This window comes from Eufriesea mexicana, unplaced genomic scaffold (assembly GCF_001483705.2).
Source record: "Eufriesea mexicana isolate 0111107269 unplaced genomic scaffold, ASM148370v2 scaffold474474835, whole genome shotgun sequence".
Lineage (NCBI taxonomy): Eukaryota > Metazoa > Arthropoda > Insecta > Hymenoptera > Apidae > Eufriesea > Eufriesea mexicana.
Genome location: NW_016907960.1, coordinates 62,739 through 81,373, shown reverse-complemented (window position 1 = coordinate 81,373; position 18,635 = coordinate 62,739). Strand labels below are relative to the sequence as shown.

The following is an 18,635-nucleotide window of genomic DNA, read 5'->3' as shown; positions in this document are numbered from 1 at the left end:
GTCGATCTAAAACATCTTTTATTGCATATATTAACTGCGACAACAAATAATGCTGCCCTACAATCTTGAGACTGGATTCGGTCGTATCCGCCGATTCACCACCTTGTTCAACAGTTTTTAATGAAACATGAAAATAAGAAAATGCTCGATGCGTGTGCTTATTTCTAATAGAAGAGGTTTGATGATCGTAATACTTAACAGTTAAAAAAATTACGGACGATATCGCATCTACAAAAATATCTATAGATCGTCCTTTATCTTAATTGTGTATAGTAAGAACTGAAAGAAAGAAGCAGTAATAAAAGAAAATACATTTTTGAAACATTGTTTCTCTTATTCACAATGTGATTCTAGCGTGGCATTTGAAGTAAAACAGTACATAGACAAAAATACTAATTAAGTGAATGGTCTCACAATGACCATTTCAGACTTTATCATGCGTATACTAACTTTGGCTAATCCGGTTCCTACAAAAAAATGTTTCATTGCATAACGATAAACGGTAAAGTTGAGTATATCGAATCCGATGGCTTGAGGAACGTGTACGTACCTACTTTTATGAGTAATGAAATTTACAATACTTTAAACTACCATAAATCTTGATAAAATAAATTGAGCAATTTAGATGTTCCTGTAAAATTGCTCCTTTTATCACCTTTTTATAAAAACGTTACCACAAGCCAGTAAAAAGATCAATACCATCATTTATACTTTGAAATATATTGGATTGTTCTTGATAGTCATTTAGCAGAACCCAAAGGACTAATTTCAAAAATTCTGTTCCTTTTCTTTTCACGTATCAAAATGTGCGATAGATATAGTTTCTCCTGTTCTCATCAACAGTAACTTACGTATTACTAAGTAAAACTATGTTAATAATATAAAAGAAGAAAAATGTTAAATAAATAGCATAATTAGATAAGACTAGAACTTAATTGACATTTAATCTCTTTAGATCATACCAAAACCTTCAGTACCTTCACTAATAGCTAATAATAAAGCTCGCTCAAAGTGATCATAACACTCGTAATCGGGTAAGCAGAGTTGATTGAAGCTGCAAACATATTTAAATTATTATCCTGAAGATAACAGTCTTAATTAAAACGCAAAGTTACCTACCAAGTATGTGCTGTAGGCAAGTTAGCAAAAGTTGGTACTGCTGTAATCTGAAATCGTGGACTTAGTTGTTGAAATCCACCGGGTGGTAACTGCGAACATCCTGTAGTAAACTGTAGTAATCGGGCCATCTCTTCCTGCGTGAAATTGCTAACTGCGGTCCAAAACCAATCGAGAACTCGAAGAAACTCTGGTGATCTTCCGTTAGCTATGTGGTGAGCACGTAGATCTGCTACACTGTACTCATCAGTTCCACACAATAATAGCTATAACGAATACGTATGTGAAGTAAGTAGCGCAAGGTGAACATTTAAGAGTAAGAGAAAGAAATATATTTATATACTTCAAGTTCGTTCTCGTCAAAAATTCCCAGAAGATTGTCGGGAATAAGTTCGTTCAAACCCCTTAAAAAATATTCCACTTCGTTTCGTATGGACCTAGCGAGTCTATGTTGCGCAAGTGCGTCCAAATAATGCAATTTTGTTTCGTTCGTTACACGAATTTTACTACCTCCGGGAATTAATTCAGCTACCTGTAATAAATATATTTACGTTGAATTATATAAGAAGTATGTTATGACAAACAATTATGATCTTACTTTTAGTAATTGACCATCTTTATCATATTCTTCTTCAACAAAATAAAGTTCCATTTCCTCAACGTCATTTTCAAGAATATACTTTATTTTGCTCAGATACAGGTCTGGATCATCTTGCTCGAAATACTATACAGAAAATAGAAATATAGATGAACTATTGCAGCTTTATATTGATGTAATAAATTTCTACAAAGGATTATACCTTGTAATGTACTCTGAGGCCTATAATTTGTGCAAGAAATGATCTTGTGAATCTTGCACGCACTAATTGTCGATAGGAACCACCAAGAGCAGATTCGTATAGGCATTTGCCCACGATTCGTCCTGCAAACTCATAATGCTTTAGTTTGAGGTGTGAAGACCGTTTGCTATTAGGATGAACTAGTGCCTGTTGTGATTCTCCAAAGGATGCAAATAAACCATTTCCCGAATCGAATAGGGCTACGCAAATTAACTCAAACCATTCTCGTCGAACACCACCCCAGTCAACACCTAGAACCAAACAATAAATGTGTCTTCCTTCGTATAGGTAAAAATTCATCTTTAATTTCTCATCGATAAAACCATACCTTGTTCACCTTGAAAGCTTATCTCAAAATTTCTACACCAATCACTTACAGAAAACCCTTTGGTAGCTTTCATAGACTAAGAAAGAGAAAGAAAAGAATAATAAATCGAAACAAAGGGTATTTTAATTAATAATTGATATTTACCGATTCTAATAATTTATCTCGCTGAACTTTCATCGAAAGCTTTTCGTGATAATGTTTCTGATGATGCTTTCGAACTTCATGATAAAAGAAATCTTGTTTGTCAGAGAAAGTTTCACTTCCACCTATGTTTTTCAACAGAAACAAGGTAAATGTAGCGGCTATTATATCTCGATATAGAGAAATTAATTCAACGGGTGGCTGACATCCATCATCGATAAAAAAAGAATCGCAACCATCGTATTGATTAGTCGAACAATCAAAATGAAACTGAAAGATATAGTTTTAAATTACTGTACATCTTATAACAAAAAAAGATTCAATGCTTTTTCGTTTCGAATCGATACACTCACCTTGGTAGATGGACAAAGCCTGAACGTAACGAGTCTCTTCGGTATAATTCTTAGTAAGTATTCCTTGATGGTAAGTTGTTTAGGAGAAATAAAACAAACGACTTTTTTTGGTTTCGAGAATTTCTCACCTTGCATGCTTAACAGTTTCGCGGCATAATAAATGTTGGGATCCTTCGATGCCACATTACTATGCACCATTTTAGCAACATTACCTACGCTAACAAATATAAATACTGTAAAAATAAAACGCGATTGAAAATAAAGTTTTAAAACAAAGTATCTTTCGTACTTTCGAGTACAATGATGTCAAAATCGCCATTCTGTAGCTGCAGTCCATCTAAACTAACTGTCGCATGGTAACAGCTACCCTTTGGGAAGCTGACTTTCAGATGAATTCTTTGACTCGGAGAGTCATAGTCAAGTTTTATGCTACAATTCGTAACAGCCGATTTGTCTATTGCATTGCCAATCTGTAATTATTAGAACCATCTCAACAGAAGTCGATTACAAGTTCCACTCGATTCTATCGACTATTCACCTACCTGAGTAATGTTAACTTGATAACCCTCCGTGGGTTTATCTCCAGGTCCAAATATACACAGGTTGTTGTACTCGTCCCGTGGTTCTATTATCATAGAGTATGCAATTCCAGCTGTACAAACTACTGTGGAACTTTGTCGCACGAAGACGGTCTTATTTGGATCCGGCGGACCTAACGAATCAAGAGTTTCATGTAATTCAGTTTCTTAGATGTACAATTTATCTCGTATAGACTTACCGGGGAGAAAATTTTTAAGAAACGGACTGCCGTGAACGTGACACAAACCAATAAGTACGGCTATTTCATATTGTCCAGCACGGCGGACAGTAAATTTCACAACTGCAGTGTTTGCAGCTAAGGGGTCGGTACCTCCCAACTCTATCAGAGTAGCTATCTTCCGCGTATCTCCCGTTACTTTGACGATCAGATTGTCTTTGTCACAAATTGGGTACGGTTGGCCATTGCGTTGATAAAACTGCAAAGCACATTTCAAAACACATTTAACTGTTTCGCAACAGAAAAATAACTTACGTTTCAACATTTGTCACCATTTGTGCTAAAATATGCATTTAGGAAGTTCCATTAGGTACCTTCACTGTGAACGTCATTGTTTCCCCCACAAGCTGCGGCTCATCCCATCCAAAATGAACTCGGCAATTGCTCGGTAGCAAATACTTTCCAGTCACATATTGCAATAGAGAATGTTTTGCCTCTGGTGCTAGAGCTGGCTGTGTCATAGCAGCCAGGGTCACTAACCCTGCTACTGACACAGAAACTACCAACATTTCGCCTGAAGAATATAACAAAGGGAAAGTTATTCCTCGAGATTCTCCTTAAATACGTGTCATATTATGCAATTTACTACAAGGAAAAGAAACAAGAAACATGTACCCCATGTCCAAGCGTCCTGATGTTGACTATTTTTCACCACGGCGCTCCATAGATCAGCCTTGAGGGTTTCTAAATCTTCCTTTGAAGTAGGCAACGTCTGTCTGACCTGCATCCATCGTTGTAGATCCTTGCCAAGAGCTGCCCGTGCCGCATTGTCTTCCACCCAATACACATCCTCTAAAGACATCACTTCCATCTGCATTAATCTAACAAAACAAGAAACAGACTTATTTCACGTTTCCCTTCGAAGAACGTAATATCTAGCTCGTGCATGTATAAACAACTGTCTGTAATACGAATGTTCCCACGTAAAATCGATCGTGGAAACATTCTTTAGAAATAAATTCTGCTCACTTTTGATAATGGCTGTGCAATCCATGGTCTGTCAGCCATTGGCGTAACACGAGTCTTTGTTGCAGCAAACGTGCGGCACGTTGTAATCGTTCCTCATCCTGCGCCGGCAGTTCCGGTAACGCGTCCACTTCGCCACAGCTCGCAAGGGACGAGATGCCTGCAACATCCGGATTAGTTTCATTCTCCGTCAACATGGACGTTTCATGGGAAGAGAGATTTGCCAGGAACTCGTTGCGTCGAGTTATTTTCGAGCGAATGCTAGTAGGTGAACAGAGACAGTTGTCCTTTTTCTTTTTTTTTTTTAATTAAACTCATAGGAATTTAGCGATAGCAGCGGGTATCTGTCGCAGAGAACGACAGGAAACGAGGCCTGATAACTCGAAATGCTAGGACGAGCTGGCTTCCTCTGCCAGCCCGTTCTCATTGCGTCGTCGTCAGTCGTAAAACCGTCCAACTGTGTAGGCTACTTAGAATGCGGTGTACGTCGTTCTCCGTTGTTCTGCTGTGCATTTTCAAGTGCATCGGGCTTGTACTTGCGATATGCACCGTGAGCAAACACGAAGCAGGTGAGGCAAACTCTTTCGCTTCGACTACGTTCAATTTCTGATCGTACCGTTGCCAATTTGGAAAACTGGGCTAGATCTTCCCTATCTTCTTCCCCGATGCGATTTGTTATTCGGAGGAAGCATAGAGGGACGAAAGTTTCCCGATATCGAATTGGGAAAGGCACGTACATACACGTATATATACATATTATATATACATATATATTTGATTGAACGCAGGGTCAGCTAATCGTTTACAATGCTCGAACGTTACTCTGCAAGTGGTTTCCAATCAAACAGCGGACGTACTCGCCATACTGGTCTTCAACTCGGATTTGCGGTACATTGGGGAACGAGCTTTCGTCAAATACGCGCAATATTTGCAGTCCTTGAACATTCACGATTGCCACATAAACGATATTCATCCGGGTGCATTCAGGGGTTTGGTTAGCCTGAAGAAACTCAGTCTGCCCAACAATAACATCACACAAGTGAGGGGGGAATGGTTCAAGGATCTGGTGCACCTGGAGCAATTAGACCTGTCCTTCAACCAAATCGGCATAATCGCCCCACCAGGGTTTAGTAGAATGATACTGCTGAAACGACTCGACATCAGGGAGAACCGTTTATCCTGCGTGCATCCAGTGACATTGCCGGGTGGTATCGACAAGCTCTATTTCGTTGGCAACCCTCTGTCTTTCAACTGCCGGAGACAGGTAAGAAGCGTGAGCGACGTGGCTCGCGTTTAAAGAATTCAGGGATTCCATTGGTTATCGAATGGACACAGATTGCAGTGCCGCGTAAATGGATGTTGCGATTCGGTTTATGTATCGATTCGGAAATTACAGCTAACTCTATGGATGCGGGACCACGGCGTGAGCTACAAGAACGAGCTGAGCGAGAAGGAAGCGTGGTTGGATAAGCTGCTTTGGCTCTGCGCCATCGGCGACGCGAGCGTGGCCAACTCGGAAGTCCTGATGAAAGAATGCGTTATCCTGAATTTATTCAATCAGCTTCGTACAGGCCTGGAAACTGCGGAATCGTATCCTTTGGCCGTGGACTGTGCTGCTGCGAGGGATGATCTGACCGACTGCATAATTGAGCAGGCACAGAAATTCAAATTGCTCACCAATGGGAACGTGATCAAGGAGCTGCTCCTTTATATCCATCAAGCTATGTCAAACGTTTAAATACGTATTAATCGCTAAAAGAGTAATATATAAACGTTAAGTGGAAGCTAAAACTATCGAGACCTGATGAAGCGTCGCGATAGTAATCGAGTTACGAATAAAAATGCTCATCCGCATGGAACATGAAAAACGTCAACGTGCAAATGTCGAGGAAATTTGTAACAAAAATGTTTAAGTACGCAAATAAAAGAGAGATATAAAGAGAAAGAGAGAAAGAAAGAGAGAGAGAGAGAGAGAGAGAGAGAGAAAGAGAGAGAGAGAGAGAGAGAAAAGAAAAGGTATCGGTGTGACGTAGAGGCTGTTTGCTCTATCGTAAGGTACAACTAGTACTTATTCCGTGGCGGTTGGCCACTAGGTGCGGGATTAAACGTGATTTTCGACGAGTGGTTCTACTTACCGGAAGAAGCGCTACCGCTGGGTCGTAGCGACATGCCGATGGACGATATCTCGTCGGCAAAGAAATCTTTGACGCGTTGTCCATCTCGGCAGCCTCGATTTTTGTCCGGCATAATTCCACCACGCTGTTCGTTGGCTCGTCAACTTTTACCGACTACGAAGCATTCTTTCGTTCACCGTCGCATCGCTCGCTCGTCACGAAGTCATCTTCTCGAAACATTACACCAACGTTTTATCTCTCTAACCTTGCTCGGGGTCGCGGATAGGGATGGCTCTAACAATATTCGCAAAGGTCGCGACACGCGAGGTCTGCTCGAAAACGGGGATACATCCCTGGGCTCGTATAGAGCGCGCGATAAATCTAGACCGGTTGCATTATGGCAGGGAACAATGAAACGCCTCTGTCCCTTTGTTTTCGCCTCGTCACATCGCGATGATCGAACGGCGAACAGCCATTGACAATTGCTCCGCGCGTGACGGTTTTGCTAACCCGTGGGATTACCATTTCGTCCGGCTTGCACGCGACGTGCAAGCGTATTCCTCGAACGTGGCGAGCGTGTATAGAAAGGCAGGAACAAAGGGGAGCTTGTAGCAAGAGGCGAACGGTGGAGAAGCATTAATCATTCTCGCAAGACTACGGCATTGCATTTGCTCGCTAATGATACGCAATTAATTTCAATTACCAGTCGGGTGAAAGCTAGCCGGGAAGTTTCGCGAGAGAGGTGACGCGCAAAGAGGTAGAATATCTGCTTGCTAACGCGGAACGGAATGATAAGGGAAAGCTCGCTACGCTTTCGCGGCCTACGCTTTCGAGAGTCATGAATATCCAAAAGGGGGACACGGTAATTCGGCTTAGCGCCGCTTTCCTGCCGGCTCGAACGGACCAACTTCCCTTCGTTTCGGGGATTTCGTGTCGCCGGAGTCGAAGGATTAAGCTTATCTGGTCGTGTGCGAAGCAATCGAAACTGCAAGGGGTAAAAGGGCCACCAAACTTCGTTTGCGAGATATTTCCAGCGGGATGAGTATACTTTTGCCCGTGTTGACCCAGATACGGACACTCGATCCGGATGAAAAGATTGGTAGCGGTTTCCACGGATTCTTCCCTGTGCACCCGGAGCTTTTAGGCCGGTCGATCAACGATGCCGAATAAGCGATCGCGGATCGATGGGACCAGCCAAGGGAGCGATTTAATCAACGACGTCGAAACGTTACTATGAATTAAACGGTCCCCGAAAGCGGGTCAAGAGTCCACTCGAGGTCAAACCGGGGTTATCGTACCCGTGTTTTCCGCGCTCATCTCGTTTCCCTTGCACAATTTATCGTCCGACGTGTACCGCGCCAATTGCCACCGATAAAAAACGATTACGGTTCAGGGTATAATCGTTACACGCAGCTGCGGGATAAATCGGTGCACCAAGGCTAAGAAATCGGTCGGAGCCATTCCTTTCCTTCTTCTTTCTCTCCTACCCTTCCTTTTGTCCCTCCGTTTTTGACGTTTCATCGAAACCACGCGAGTAACAGCGTCCATGCTTGTATACGCGAGGATGAAACAGCTGATAATACCGGGCTCCGAGATTACCTCGAAGAATGGGCAACAAAGGCGCGTTCGATAGAAACCGTGACAATCATCTCGATTTCGATCTCGATATTCCCAACGATTCTCTCCTTCTCTCCTCCTCCCTGCCACGGACCGGAGAAAAGGAGGAAATGATCCGCAGAGTATTACAGGACTCGGAGAGGGATAAGTGTTCCATTAGCGAGTCCATCAAAGCCCTCGAGCAGCGAGATTTCAAAGGTAAAAGAAGGATGTGGTCTCCGCGTTCTTGAAACCTCCTTCGCCTCCTCCCTCTTTCTTCTCGTTTCTTCGACGAGTCGTGGTCGTGTGGCGGGATATATACACGTGGGGGACGAAAAAGAGGAAAATGTAACGCGGTAGAAGGAAAGAATGAACCGCGTAGCACACGGCAAGCTCGCGTGGACTCTTGACCTTTTCGAACGGATATCCTTCACTGGCATTACTTCGTGCTAACGATCCTTTCGGTACTAAGAGGGGTAGCGACGGCGTTGGAGCAGCGGCAGGAGGTGGAGGTGCTAGTGGGCAGGGAAAACCAGGGCATACGTATGTCATACATTCTCATGATTATGCACGAGAGGGTTGCCGGTATTATGAAGGTAGGACAGATCGATTCCAACGTTTCCACGCTTTTGTGTCTATCCTTCGCCAACCACCGAACGCGAGGACCACGAAATTGCAACGTTTCGTTTCCCTCTGCTTAATCCCCAACTTTCTCCGCTACTACTATTTCACGGCATTTTAGCGCAGCGATACGCGATACCCTGGGAATACCCGCGCCCCAGGGGCACCGAACAAACTTGGTGACACAGTTTCGTCACCGTGGCACGCACACCCTGCTATGCCACCGCGTTAATGGAAGCCGTGCACTCGTGTGCCGTTGGTTCAACATCGTCCTGATTAAACGCTCCTATTCGTAATCACGATTCCTTCCGCTTTTTCTCTCTGCTTCCCTTTTCACAGACGCAAGAAACCAGGTCTAAGCAATCCGTTGAAAATCCGTTGAAAAGAACTTTTTCGAGGACCCTCCGGAATTAGCTCTCCATAGAGTTCGAATGAAAGCAGCCCTGAATACCCTTCCCGCGAGAACGAGCGATTGTTTCCTCGACTAATTAAAATCTTCCCGGCTACTCCTGTGGTCCGCCTATCTAGGCGTCCTCTTCGCGGAGCACGAGATCTTCTCGCGTCGCCATTTCATTTATACGGTACACTGACACCGTCGATCGTTTTCCATCGTTATACCCTATCGCTGTTCTCCATCGTTCTTCTTCATCGCGGGTAAAAGTCGCGATGAATCGATTTAACGATCGAGAAAGTGCGTGACGCCCGCGGAAACTTCGAGCTTCACGGTTCATCGATACAACTGGAATCGAAGATGACGCACGTTCGAAGGATATTTTACTTCCGATTTGATCATCCGTTTCGTTCGACTTTCCAAGCGAGATAACCGCGGATTCCAGGTGCACGCTATCGGGTACCAGGCTGAGTCGTAATTCATCGGCTGCGACGGTAACTTTTCGCTTTCGGCTACTCGCGGATCCAGGGGAAAGAGCCGGAACAAGCGGGACGAGGTAAGAAAGAAGGCTAAAAAGCGAAGAGGTAAGAAAATTCCATCATCGTGAAGAAAATTCCGTTCACTCTAGTAATCGAGGGACGATTAACACGTGGCGGTGAAATGTAATCGGTGCACGGAATTTGCCGTGTCGCAGACAAAGATAACGTCGAATTCGCGCTGGTTTATTGCTCGACTGGATCGTATTTGCATAATCCTCGAAAGCAGGAAATAATGCTCCGCGCGCGGATTTTTCCCATGAAAAACGCCCCGCGAGATTTATTGCCGCGGCTATCGCGCTGAAACCTATTGCAATGCGAGGATACATAAATCTCGAGGATGAAAAACAATTCGATTTTTTACTGGCTGAAAAATGCATAAACAACTCGACAGGGAGATCGATTCGGAGGTCTCTTCCAAGACCGACGTTCCGTTTCCTCGACGGAATCTCCGGCTCCGGATCGAATCTAATTTGCAATTCCCAGGAGCGTGTAATTAAGTGCTACGAAATGGTTTCCGACCGTTTAAGTCCCAGTCCCTAGTCGGTTTTCCGCGCCATTTCGTCGACGCGGTTGCGCCATGCTGGTATCCGAGTGCCCCTTGCAACCCTCTTCCGCAGTTGCGATTACACCGGTAAAAATACCGAGGAACCTCTTATACCCGCGAATCGTTACCTCCCCGATACTCATTCGATAATACATTCCGCCTGCGATGGTATGACAATTAATTTTTAACATCGCACGAAGCGTGTCGGGAATTACCTCGGTGTTCCTTGCTAAGTTCTCGAATTTTTCTGCGTGGAAACGGCGAAAGGTTAAGGTCAGCTATAGAAAGGATCGATACTTTTCTCATCGGTCGTTCCTTCGTGCAACGTACTCACACGCAACATCGGCACCGAGGAAATCGATTTCGCGCGCGCGATCAAAGGATCCATCCGTTCACACGTGTTTCCGATGTCTCTATCGGCTATCTGCCATCGACGGAACCTGGTCGATACATCGAAACATCGAGTAGGTACTATCTGACTGTGTGTCCTCTTCGGCGCACGCGATCGCAGGACTTCGCTCGTGGACGTGGTTGATTTATCACACGGATATCCTCCGAAATTTTCATTCCGCTTCGTTACTTTCGAACAATGCGGATGCGGAAAGTGGTCCATCGTAAATTACACCGTGGAGAATGAGGAGACCGCGGGCTGCCAGATGATTCCTCCGCGTCGGGCCAAACGATTCTACCGGTGCAACGGTTCGCCAGCGGTCCCAGCGGTTCTTGCACAACTTCCTGGAATGCCGCAGTTTCTTCTTTCCGTTGATCCGCGTACGTACGTGTTCCGTGCGGAAAGTTTAAGACGATACGTCTATCTTGCCGGAAACTCGGCCGAATCTCGAGATTCGAAAGGGAAGCTTGGACGTTAATATAGAACCGACGGAAGAGATATTATCCGGCATGTTTTCCCGAATCGTGGTGCTCGTGGGCAAACTAGCGTCCAAAGTGTCGCAATGCAGGACGCGTTCGCGGTGCTCCAGGCGATCTGTGATCTTTGGAATTGCTCGGACGGGGTGACGACGTCGCGTCGGGTGGAATTTGCGAAGTTCGCGAGCGTTATCGTGACGTCAACGTCTCTCTCCTCGTAGAAATGTCCCCGTGACCTCGTGCCACTACGCGTAACAAAGTTTCGAAGCGTGTGACAACACCTACGCGATCAGGAGAGCCACGTAACGCAAACAGAACTGGGTGAGAGACGCTTTCTCCAGAGACCCTCGAATCGTGTTGCTTTTCTCTCGAAGAACTTCGCCAGCAACGCTTTCCGGCAAACGTAACAGTTCCTGCCTCGAGGAAACTTTGGTAAGCCTTGAGCAAACGTTGCCTGGGATGGGCGCCTGGTGGCTTTAGTCGGGAAGAGGGGCTAAGTAGCTCGCAGAAGCATGCTATCGCGAGGGATGTTGCGAATCGAGGTAAAGGATCGAGGAAGAACGTGGTTCGATGTTCTACGGGCAAACGCTGACGCGTTGTGCCGAGTAATCTATCCGCGAGTGATCGAGCAAAGGTTCATACGTTCCTCGAGTATGACGCGTAGGAATCGTGACGCGAAATGAAAGGATAAACGTGAGAGCTGATTGCTAGACGGTTTAAAGATGATGAAGCATCGCGATTGTGTTCGATTGTGTTTGACGAATATTGGTCGGAGTGAGAGGGAGTACACTTACGGATTCGAATCGACTTTCTGTCTCGTCACCTGAACACTGCCTTTCCGCCGGAGAATCGTGACAACTGGAAGTTCGCGATGAAAGATCACGGCGGCGGAAAATAAAAGGTGGAAGCGGGGCACGCGGCTAGATCGGCGTCGAAATGCAGTTCTCGGGCGCAAAGAAAATCGTACCCCTTCGCAAGAGGAGCGTGGAGACGCACTTGTTTACGATAGTAATTACGATTTTTCGCTACTTGCTGTCTACCGAGGCTGACAGGAGTTCTAGGACGGCGGGGTGAAGCGATAGGAGAAAGTTGCCTTGGAAAGAGATCGAAAGGTGGTGTCTGGTGGTCTAGAGGAGGTCTACGGTGTTGGTTCGATGCACGTCTCGAAGTCGAAGTACACACGACGAAGACGTGAATAATAATGTCGGGGAGGGGGCGGAGTAGAGGGATGGCAAAGGTGGTCGGGGGTGACAAACGCGAGAATTTCTACGACCGACTCGACGCGTCTACTAAGGATCAAGCGGGCCAGTGTGTCAAAGGCTCGATGAACGCGCGAACATCCGAGGCTCGTTTACGGTTTCACCGTTCACAAGGGCTCCGTTTGTATGGCGGTTCATGCGTACGCGCCCTTTGGCTGCGCGCATAATGCTCACGTCGTTTGCTTCGCGATTAAACGAGTCCGCGAAAAATTTGCGAAGGGGCTAGTGCAAGTGCTTCCGCCGTGCGAGTGTCTTCACACCCGATAACCGAGAGCGATGCGACTCGACGATCCGCTCGCGCGGACTCACGCTAGACGACTGCATGCGATACGATTACGCGGCCAGAGCCACCCTCTACCACCCGTTCGGTACTCCCACCAAGCCCCGACCACGCCACAAAGACCATGCCAAGCAAGCCGATCGCCTTTCCGTCCTTCGCGTCTTTCCGTTCTTGTAGAAACGTCGCCACGCCAACAACTTCCTCCTACCTCTGCTATCGGCTTACCCACGCCACCCCTTCTCCCAATTCCCTCCGAATTCCCTCCTTTTTCTCTCCTCTTTACGTCCATCACCACCGTCCTCACGATCGTCCAATCCTCTACCTTTGGCTACTGCTCTCCGCTTTTTACCCTTCGCAAATCTGCATTCGCGAAAAATCGGAAATCAATGGAGTCGAGTGCTCCCGAGTACAAGATGCACCGATTCATTGACCAGAGATAGAGCATCGATTAATTCGGCCCTACGCGTGTTCAAAGAGACTTTCGGAATAGCACCAATCTCGGATTCGGCTCTGTTATCGGACCTAACACTGGATGCCCTGAATTTTTCCAATAATTGCAGCGCACTTGTCGTCCAATCGTAAAGAAGCGCTCTTGTTTATATTGGACTAGTCACGTTTAATCTCCAACGATCTACGATCGATAGGCAAACCGGATAGAGCGGAAAGACTATTGGGAGAAGCTAAATGCTGATTGAACGAAATCGTTACTTTACTCTCGACAAGCCAATCTTGCTTTCTGCCGTGTCGACGGAACTCTGCACTCGGAGTGCGGCGAAGGCATCTCCTCGATTATCCTGATTGCTGAACATTGTAGGACCAGCACGAAATCTGATCCGCGTATGGATTAACACGGCTATCAATGTTGGTTGAATTGACAGGAAAATGTTGCCAGTAATCTATCGGATCGTGTCAGTTTTTGAACAGTGGCGCAGTTTCGTTTAGTCTGACGAGTTTGGCACGCCAACGACGTTTATTATTCAGCTACAAGGGTACCGGGTTATTGGGACTTGGTCGCTTATTGGTCAGCAGATGTACGATAGTTCCGGGTCAGTGATAACGTATAGTGATTGACAGGCCGGGAAAAGTAAAGGGGTTCGTGTATATGCAGACGTTTGCTCCCGAAGGGGTGAGAGCAGGAGCAGCGTCCCCACTCCGTTGACCCAAGTGCAAACAACGCGCAGTGACATTGCCGCAGCTGGGAACTTCCGTACTCATTCGTTCGTCCCACCAATAACGAGGTACAAAAGTCTAGCCCCGAAGGAACGTTCGCGCAAGCGCTTATGTCCTTGGCACCAACCAGGGCCAAGACGATAAAAGTTCGGATACTGACGCAGATTTATCATCTCGATTCGCTTAAGCTTTCGAGTCTAATGAGAAGGGCACACGGAGGATCAGAGTCGAGATGAAAGTTGCAGTGGAACTTCGCACGTGTCCTATGTTTCATCTTCTTCCTTGCTCGTCGTTTTCAACGACATTTCATCTCAGATGCATCTTCGTTTCTCGTCTAATGAATATTTATCGATATTTCATAATTTATGTAGTTCAAGCAAGCATAAAAGAATTGTTTAATAAATTATTTATGTGGAACGTACGTAGTATCAAAGTTTGAGATGTCCATAGGTACTTAAGATGTTAATAAATTCCGGAGCACCACGGTTGTTGCCACAGTAACGAATAAGGTTCGTACGAGGGTTCTCCAAGTTCACGTTACCGTATGATTAACATTCTCTAAAAAGTCAATAACTTCGCGCGCAATCAATGGTATATATATACGAAACTTCTTTTTATGAAAGACATTGACTACGTGCCAAAGAACGGATTCTGAGGTTAAAACGTACGATAATGAAAACCTATTCTCTCAGCATAATGTATGGTCGGAATGGACGTTCCAGAGATTTGGCAAACAATAAGCAGCGATGTATCAAAATGTTATCGACCGCTATTCGACAACGGTCGATAATTTCATGGAAATCCACGAACCTGATTTTTAATCCAAGATATATCTGAAATGTCGGTTTTCAGTGGTAATGATTGTTTACGAACTAAAAAGTCTATTTGTTTTTGTGAATTATCAAATGAATATCGCGCGTCGTGTGATGCACGATATACGAGGAATGGCGTAATGAAAATAGTAAAGTGGCAAAGAATTTCTGACCTTTCTCTTTAAACAGAGGTCGATACTGTTTCAATCCAATTTCAGCAAGCCATTGATCTGCTTCGGTGAGATCTCCGCTGTTTCCATTTTCGGTGGCAAGCATCAGAAGTTTGCCAAGGGACAAGACCATAGTAATGGCCAAGAATACCCCCGATAATACAGTCGACCATCGTGCCATTTCCTGACGAGTGCATCTTCAAAACCAAGTCATAAACTGTATTCACATACGGCGTGTACACATAGTTATACTCATTAGTTATTAACAGGTTAAGCGTACGAATTTGAGGTTATGTTACCACGGTGTTTGTAAACAAATCTATGTCGAAGAATGTAACTAGCGGTACTTTACGTATATAAGCTTACCACATTTTCAGAGAGCTGGTACTCGGTGCACGATGCGATTGACAAAACCCGGCTATCGTAATTTTACGCACTAACAACTTACATAGAGAACAGAATGAGGATAACTGCAGATGGAGTGACAGGTGGAGAACACTATAAGTTCCTAGGGATTTCGTGCGTCGGTCTTCTTCTTAATGGACAGACTGAAAATCAATTATAACAAACTTCCTTAACGTTAGTTGATGCCTTATTGAATATTCGATATTGCGTAGAATGTCAAAACTTACGTGTTATCAGCTTTTTCTAATGCACGATTACGGATAAGATATCTTACAGATCTATTGCGTAATGAACTTTTATACTACACGACATGGCAGTACGAGAACTTCCTTATCATTTTAGTGATATTTCCAACGTTACCGATTAAGCAGACCATCAAATTACATGAGCATATTCTACCGTTTCTTCGACGCACTCGATATATTCTCAATGCTGTGTCGATAATATCACATGCGACACAAAATAATAACGAAACCAGATGATCTTTCTTTCGATCTATACATATATCTCGACCTATTACGATTAATTCCTTGAAATATTTTACGAAATCCTAGATTAAAATATACTACCTCTTTTTCAATGTGAATAGATATCTGACTTATCTATTGTTGATAACTACGTTTAGTCTGCTCTCTAATGCTTGACGAAAACAAAATTCACGAACACTGAACTATACATTGTGGTTGATTCGTACCTTAATTCAGTTTATGTATATTAATGTGCATATCGTATTTAATGATATGTATACAGAAACGGGAAAAGATATCGTGTGAAGTATAGAAAATAATATGATTAAAGCTACTTAGAAAATCTGTTAAGGAATATACGAAAAATAAATTTTAACAGTTATCTTCTAACGGAGAAGAATGCGAAATGTTAACATTTATGGTATTCGAGGCAGGAGAATATCAGAAACGAAACCGTAAATTGGTTGGCAATAAATAATGGGTAGGTCTTGTTCTGTAATCCAGACCAGTAAAAGAGGCTGCGTTAACGGTCCACGAAAGGGATCACAACCGGTGTACGGACACTGAGTCAACATTGTGATCGCTTCCGCCGTGTGTCGAATGTGACCGAGTTCTTCGTAAACTTGACGTAGAAATAGATTTATCGGACAAGGGTAAAAAGTGTCTTGAAATTGTCAATTTTTATCTAACTGGTATCAATTCAAGGTCAAATACCAGGAAAAAGGCATTTAATCTATTTGATGATCGTAGAACCAATCGCGCGAAGTAGTCCGCTATATTTCATACATTTAATTGTTGCAATAACTTATCATATGGTAAGGTTAAGTACTGCCATTTACATATCATTTAGATAACTCGAGATTCAATGTTATAAATACAAGTGGACTCGTTTGACAAGTATCTGTATAAGGACTATATATTAATAATAACAATTTAATATTCGCTTCTAGTAGTATTTTATATTCCATACTACGTTTCAGTTCGCTTAATGACGACAATAAACTCGAAGCGTGGGATTACTTACCCGTCGGGCAGCGTTTCGAAGTAGGCGAAAATTATTATCGGAAATAATGTAAAACACGTCGGTAACTTATTAAGCAATTCGTCAAAACCGTGACAGACGGTTAACGAAGTATCATCAAGGGAAATAGAGGCCGTTATATCGTACCGAGAAGTAATTACGTAATTCTGTTTCATGCAACGATTCACGTTCTTAGTGCGTGTACGTGCGTCAAGCTTTTATAAGTACTCAATTTAGTCACGATAGATAAAGAATTGCAGACACGCAGCCGCTTAATAGGTATATCCGATTACTGGCGCCGTTACATATGCATTTTAGATATCAGTAAGTTACCCGCTCACAGGCACATTTATCTATTTTCAATCACGCGACTCGGTATGCGGATAATGCCAATGCACATATACTGCTGCACACAATCGACGGTGTTTTCATCCTCGCATGGTAAAATAATCTGTAATATACCAACGAACCGATAAGGAAACAATACACATGGAAATGAATCGTGACTTACTCGCGAGTTTTTCTCACACGTGACATTCCCTTCGACATTTCTTGGACACGAAGCACGTATACATTAGAGTTCTGTTACCCTCGAGTTGACAGTCTGGTTTCGCATGGGAGGTGTCAATCGTATTATGCCCGCTTATCCGCTTAGTTACCGTGAGCAAGTAGAATCAACAGGTTCCGGGAGAAATAAACATTAGAGAAAGCATTTGTTCCACAGTCGACAAGGCGGTAATTAGTCTAGATATTTTTTCACGGGATACAACAATGCTCGAAATACATAATAATACCTCTGTCCGCTAGGTGGATCACTATGCGAAGAGGTGAGAGGTCCCGATAGTAATTTAACGAATGGCCGAGCAGCGGCGCTGTCTTGGGGCAAGCGCGTCGTTTTGCCTTGTCCAGTTGCATAGTTTATGAGTTCCCCTGTATGGTCATGAACATGGGACACCATACCACACCGCTATACTTTGCTTTGACAGCGGCGAAATGTTTATTTAATACATGGAAATTCCCGATTCCTCGCTTCGCTAGCTATACACGTCCGTTTCAGTCTCGTTGGCCCGACCCACAAATCCTTTCATTTTTCTCATGCTTTCCGCAATGCTCGTACATCCACCACCCCGTAAATATTTTCTCCCTTCGGACGGAATACGTATGAAGTATATTCTCCCTTGGTATTTCAGTGCAATTACTATCATCGCATTTACTTAGCGATTACATCCTTCGTGAAAGAGAATCTAATCCTCATACACGACGTATCTTTTTCGCGTATCTAAAATACGTATATCTAATTCTATATTTTTTGCACAATTATCTGTGATTACGGATAGCATGCTTACACGAATGTACATTTAATACCATTCATTCGACTCGAGCGATCAGTAATATCTGTTTAGATCGATATCGGGATAAGATAAGCTCGTAAGTAGCAAAGTACTTTTGCATTAGTTTCGGTGCAAAGTGCAGTCATCAACACCTCTGCATGTTGTACAAGAACTCGTGGTGCTGCAACCACGAAAGTCGGTAAGTGGGCAATTACCGAAAAAACTGAATAACTCGGTTCAATCTTATTTCCCTGACAACTTTCTTTTATTTCTGGACGAGCGTCGATTCTTCTTTTGCAACTTTAATCCCAAGGGACTGGAACGTTGAAATTGGACGGAAGCGAGCACCTTTTCATTCAAATTTCCGAATGCGTTTATCTCGATAAACGAAAGTCACGACAGAGTCAATTATCGTGTGACTCCTGAGAGCTTCCCTCCAGTTGCGATCTGAGGAGAAGAAGAAAAGCGTGTAAAAACGTAATGAATAT

At 44.0% G+C, this 18,635-nt stretch overlaps 2 protein-coding genes across 3 annotated transcripts; one reads left to right on the top strand and one right to left on the bottom strand.

The window, feature by feature from the left end:
• Positions 1-359: 359 nt before the first annotated feature.
• Positions 360-15,497, bottom strand: LOC108548180 (apoptosis-resistant E3 ubiquitin protein ligase 1). 2 transcript variants are annotated; one of them, XM_017901004.1, is made up of 16 exons: positions 15,290-15,497; positions 14,927-15,120; positions 4,564-4,720; positions 4,210-4,415; positions 3,909-4,108; positions 3,556-3,793; positions 3,320-3,489; positions 3,067-3,247; positions 2,778-2,989; positions 2,428-2,694; positions 2,284-2,359; positions 1,917-2,206; positions 1,715-1,840; positions 1,460-1,648; positions 1,120-1,382; positions 360-1,054 (listed from the first exon to the last, which is right to left on the bottom strand). In XM_017901004.1, exons 2-16 carry the CDS (start codon positions 15,102-15,104, stop codon positions 952-954), a joined length of 2,856 nt encoding a protein of 951 aa, XP_017756493.1. In that variant the 5' UTR covers positions 15,105-15,120; positions 15,290-15,497; the 3' UTR covers positions 360-951. The 2 variants fall into 2 exon arrangements, with proteins under 2 accessions (XP_017756493.1, XP_017756501.1); XM_017901012.1 differs by lacking the exons at positions 14,927-15,120; positions 15,290-15,497 and adding exons at positions 6,696-6,901; positions 12,027-12,796.
• LOC108548196 (protein slit) lies at positions 4,969-6,495 on the top strand. Its single transcript, XM_017901022.1, has 3 exons — positions 4,969-5,129; positions 5,349-5,824; positions 5,957-6,495. Exons 1-3 carry the CDS (start codon positions 5,036-5,038, stop codon positions 6,296-6,298), a joined length of 912 nt encoding a protein of 303 aa, XP_017756511.1. The 5' UTR covers positions 4,969-5,035; the 3' UTR covers positions 6,299-6,495.
• Positions 15,498-18,635: the final 3,138 nt, after the last annotated feature.

Bases quoted from the DNA above. Each gene is read 5' to 3' on its own strand.
- LOC108548196 (XM_017901022.1), top strand. From the start codon at position 5,036: ATGCGGTGTACGTCGTTCTCCGTTGTTCTGCTGTGCATTTTCAAGTGC. The intron at 5,130-5,348 runs GTGAGGCAAACT...GATTGAACGCAG, and splicing joins CGTGAGCAAACACGAAGCAG to GGTCAGCTAATCGTTTACAA. The intron at 5,825-5,956 runs GTAAGAAGCGTG...CGGAAATTACAG, and splicing joins CTTTCAACTGCCGGAGACAG to CTAACTCTATGGATGCGGGA.
- LOC108548180 (XM_017901004.1), bottom strand. From the start codon at position 15,104: ATGGCACGATGGTCGACTGTATTATCGGGGGTATTCTTGGCCATTACT. The intron at 3,794-3,908 runs GTACCTAATGGA...TGTGCTTTGCAG, and splicing joins CAATGACGTTCACAGTGAAG to TTTTATCAACGCAATGGCCA. The intron at 2,360-2,427 runs GTAAATATCAAT...TCTCTTTCTTAG, and splicing joins GAGATAAATTATTAGAATCG to TCTATGAAAGCTACCAAAGG.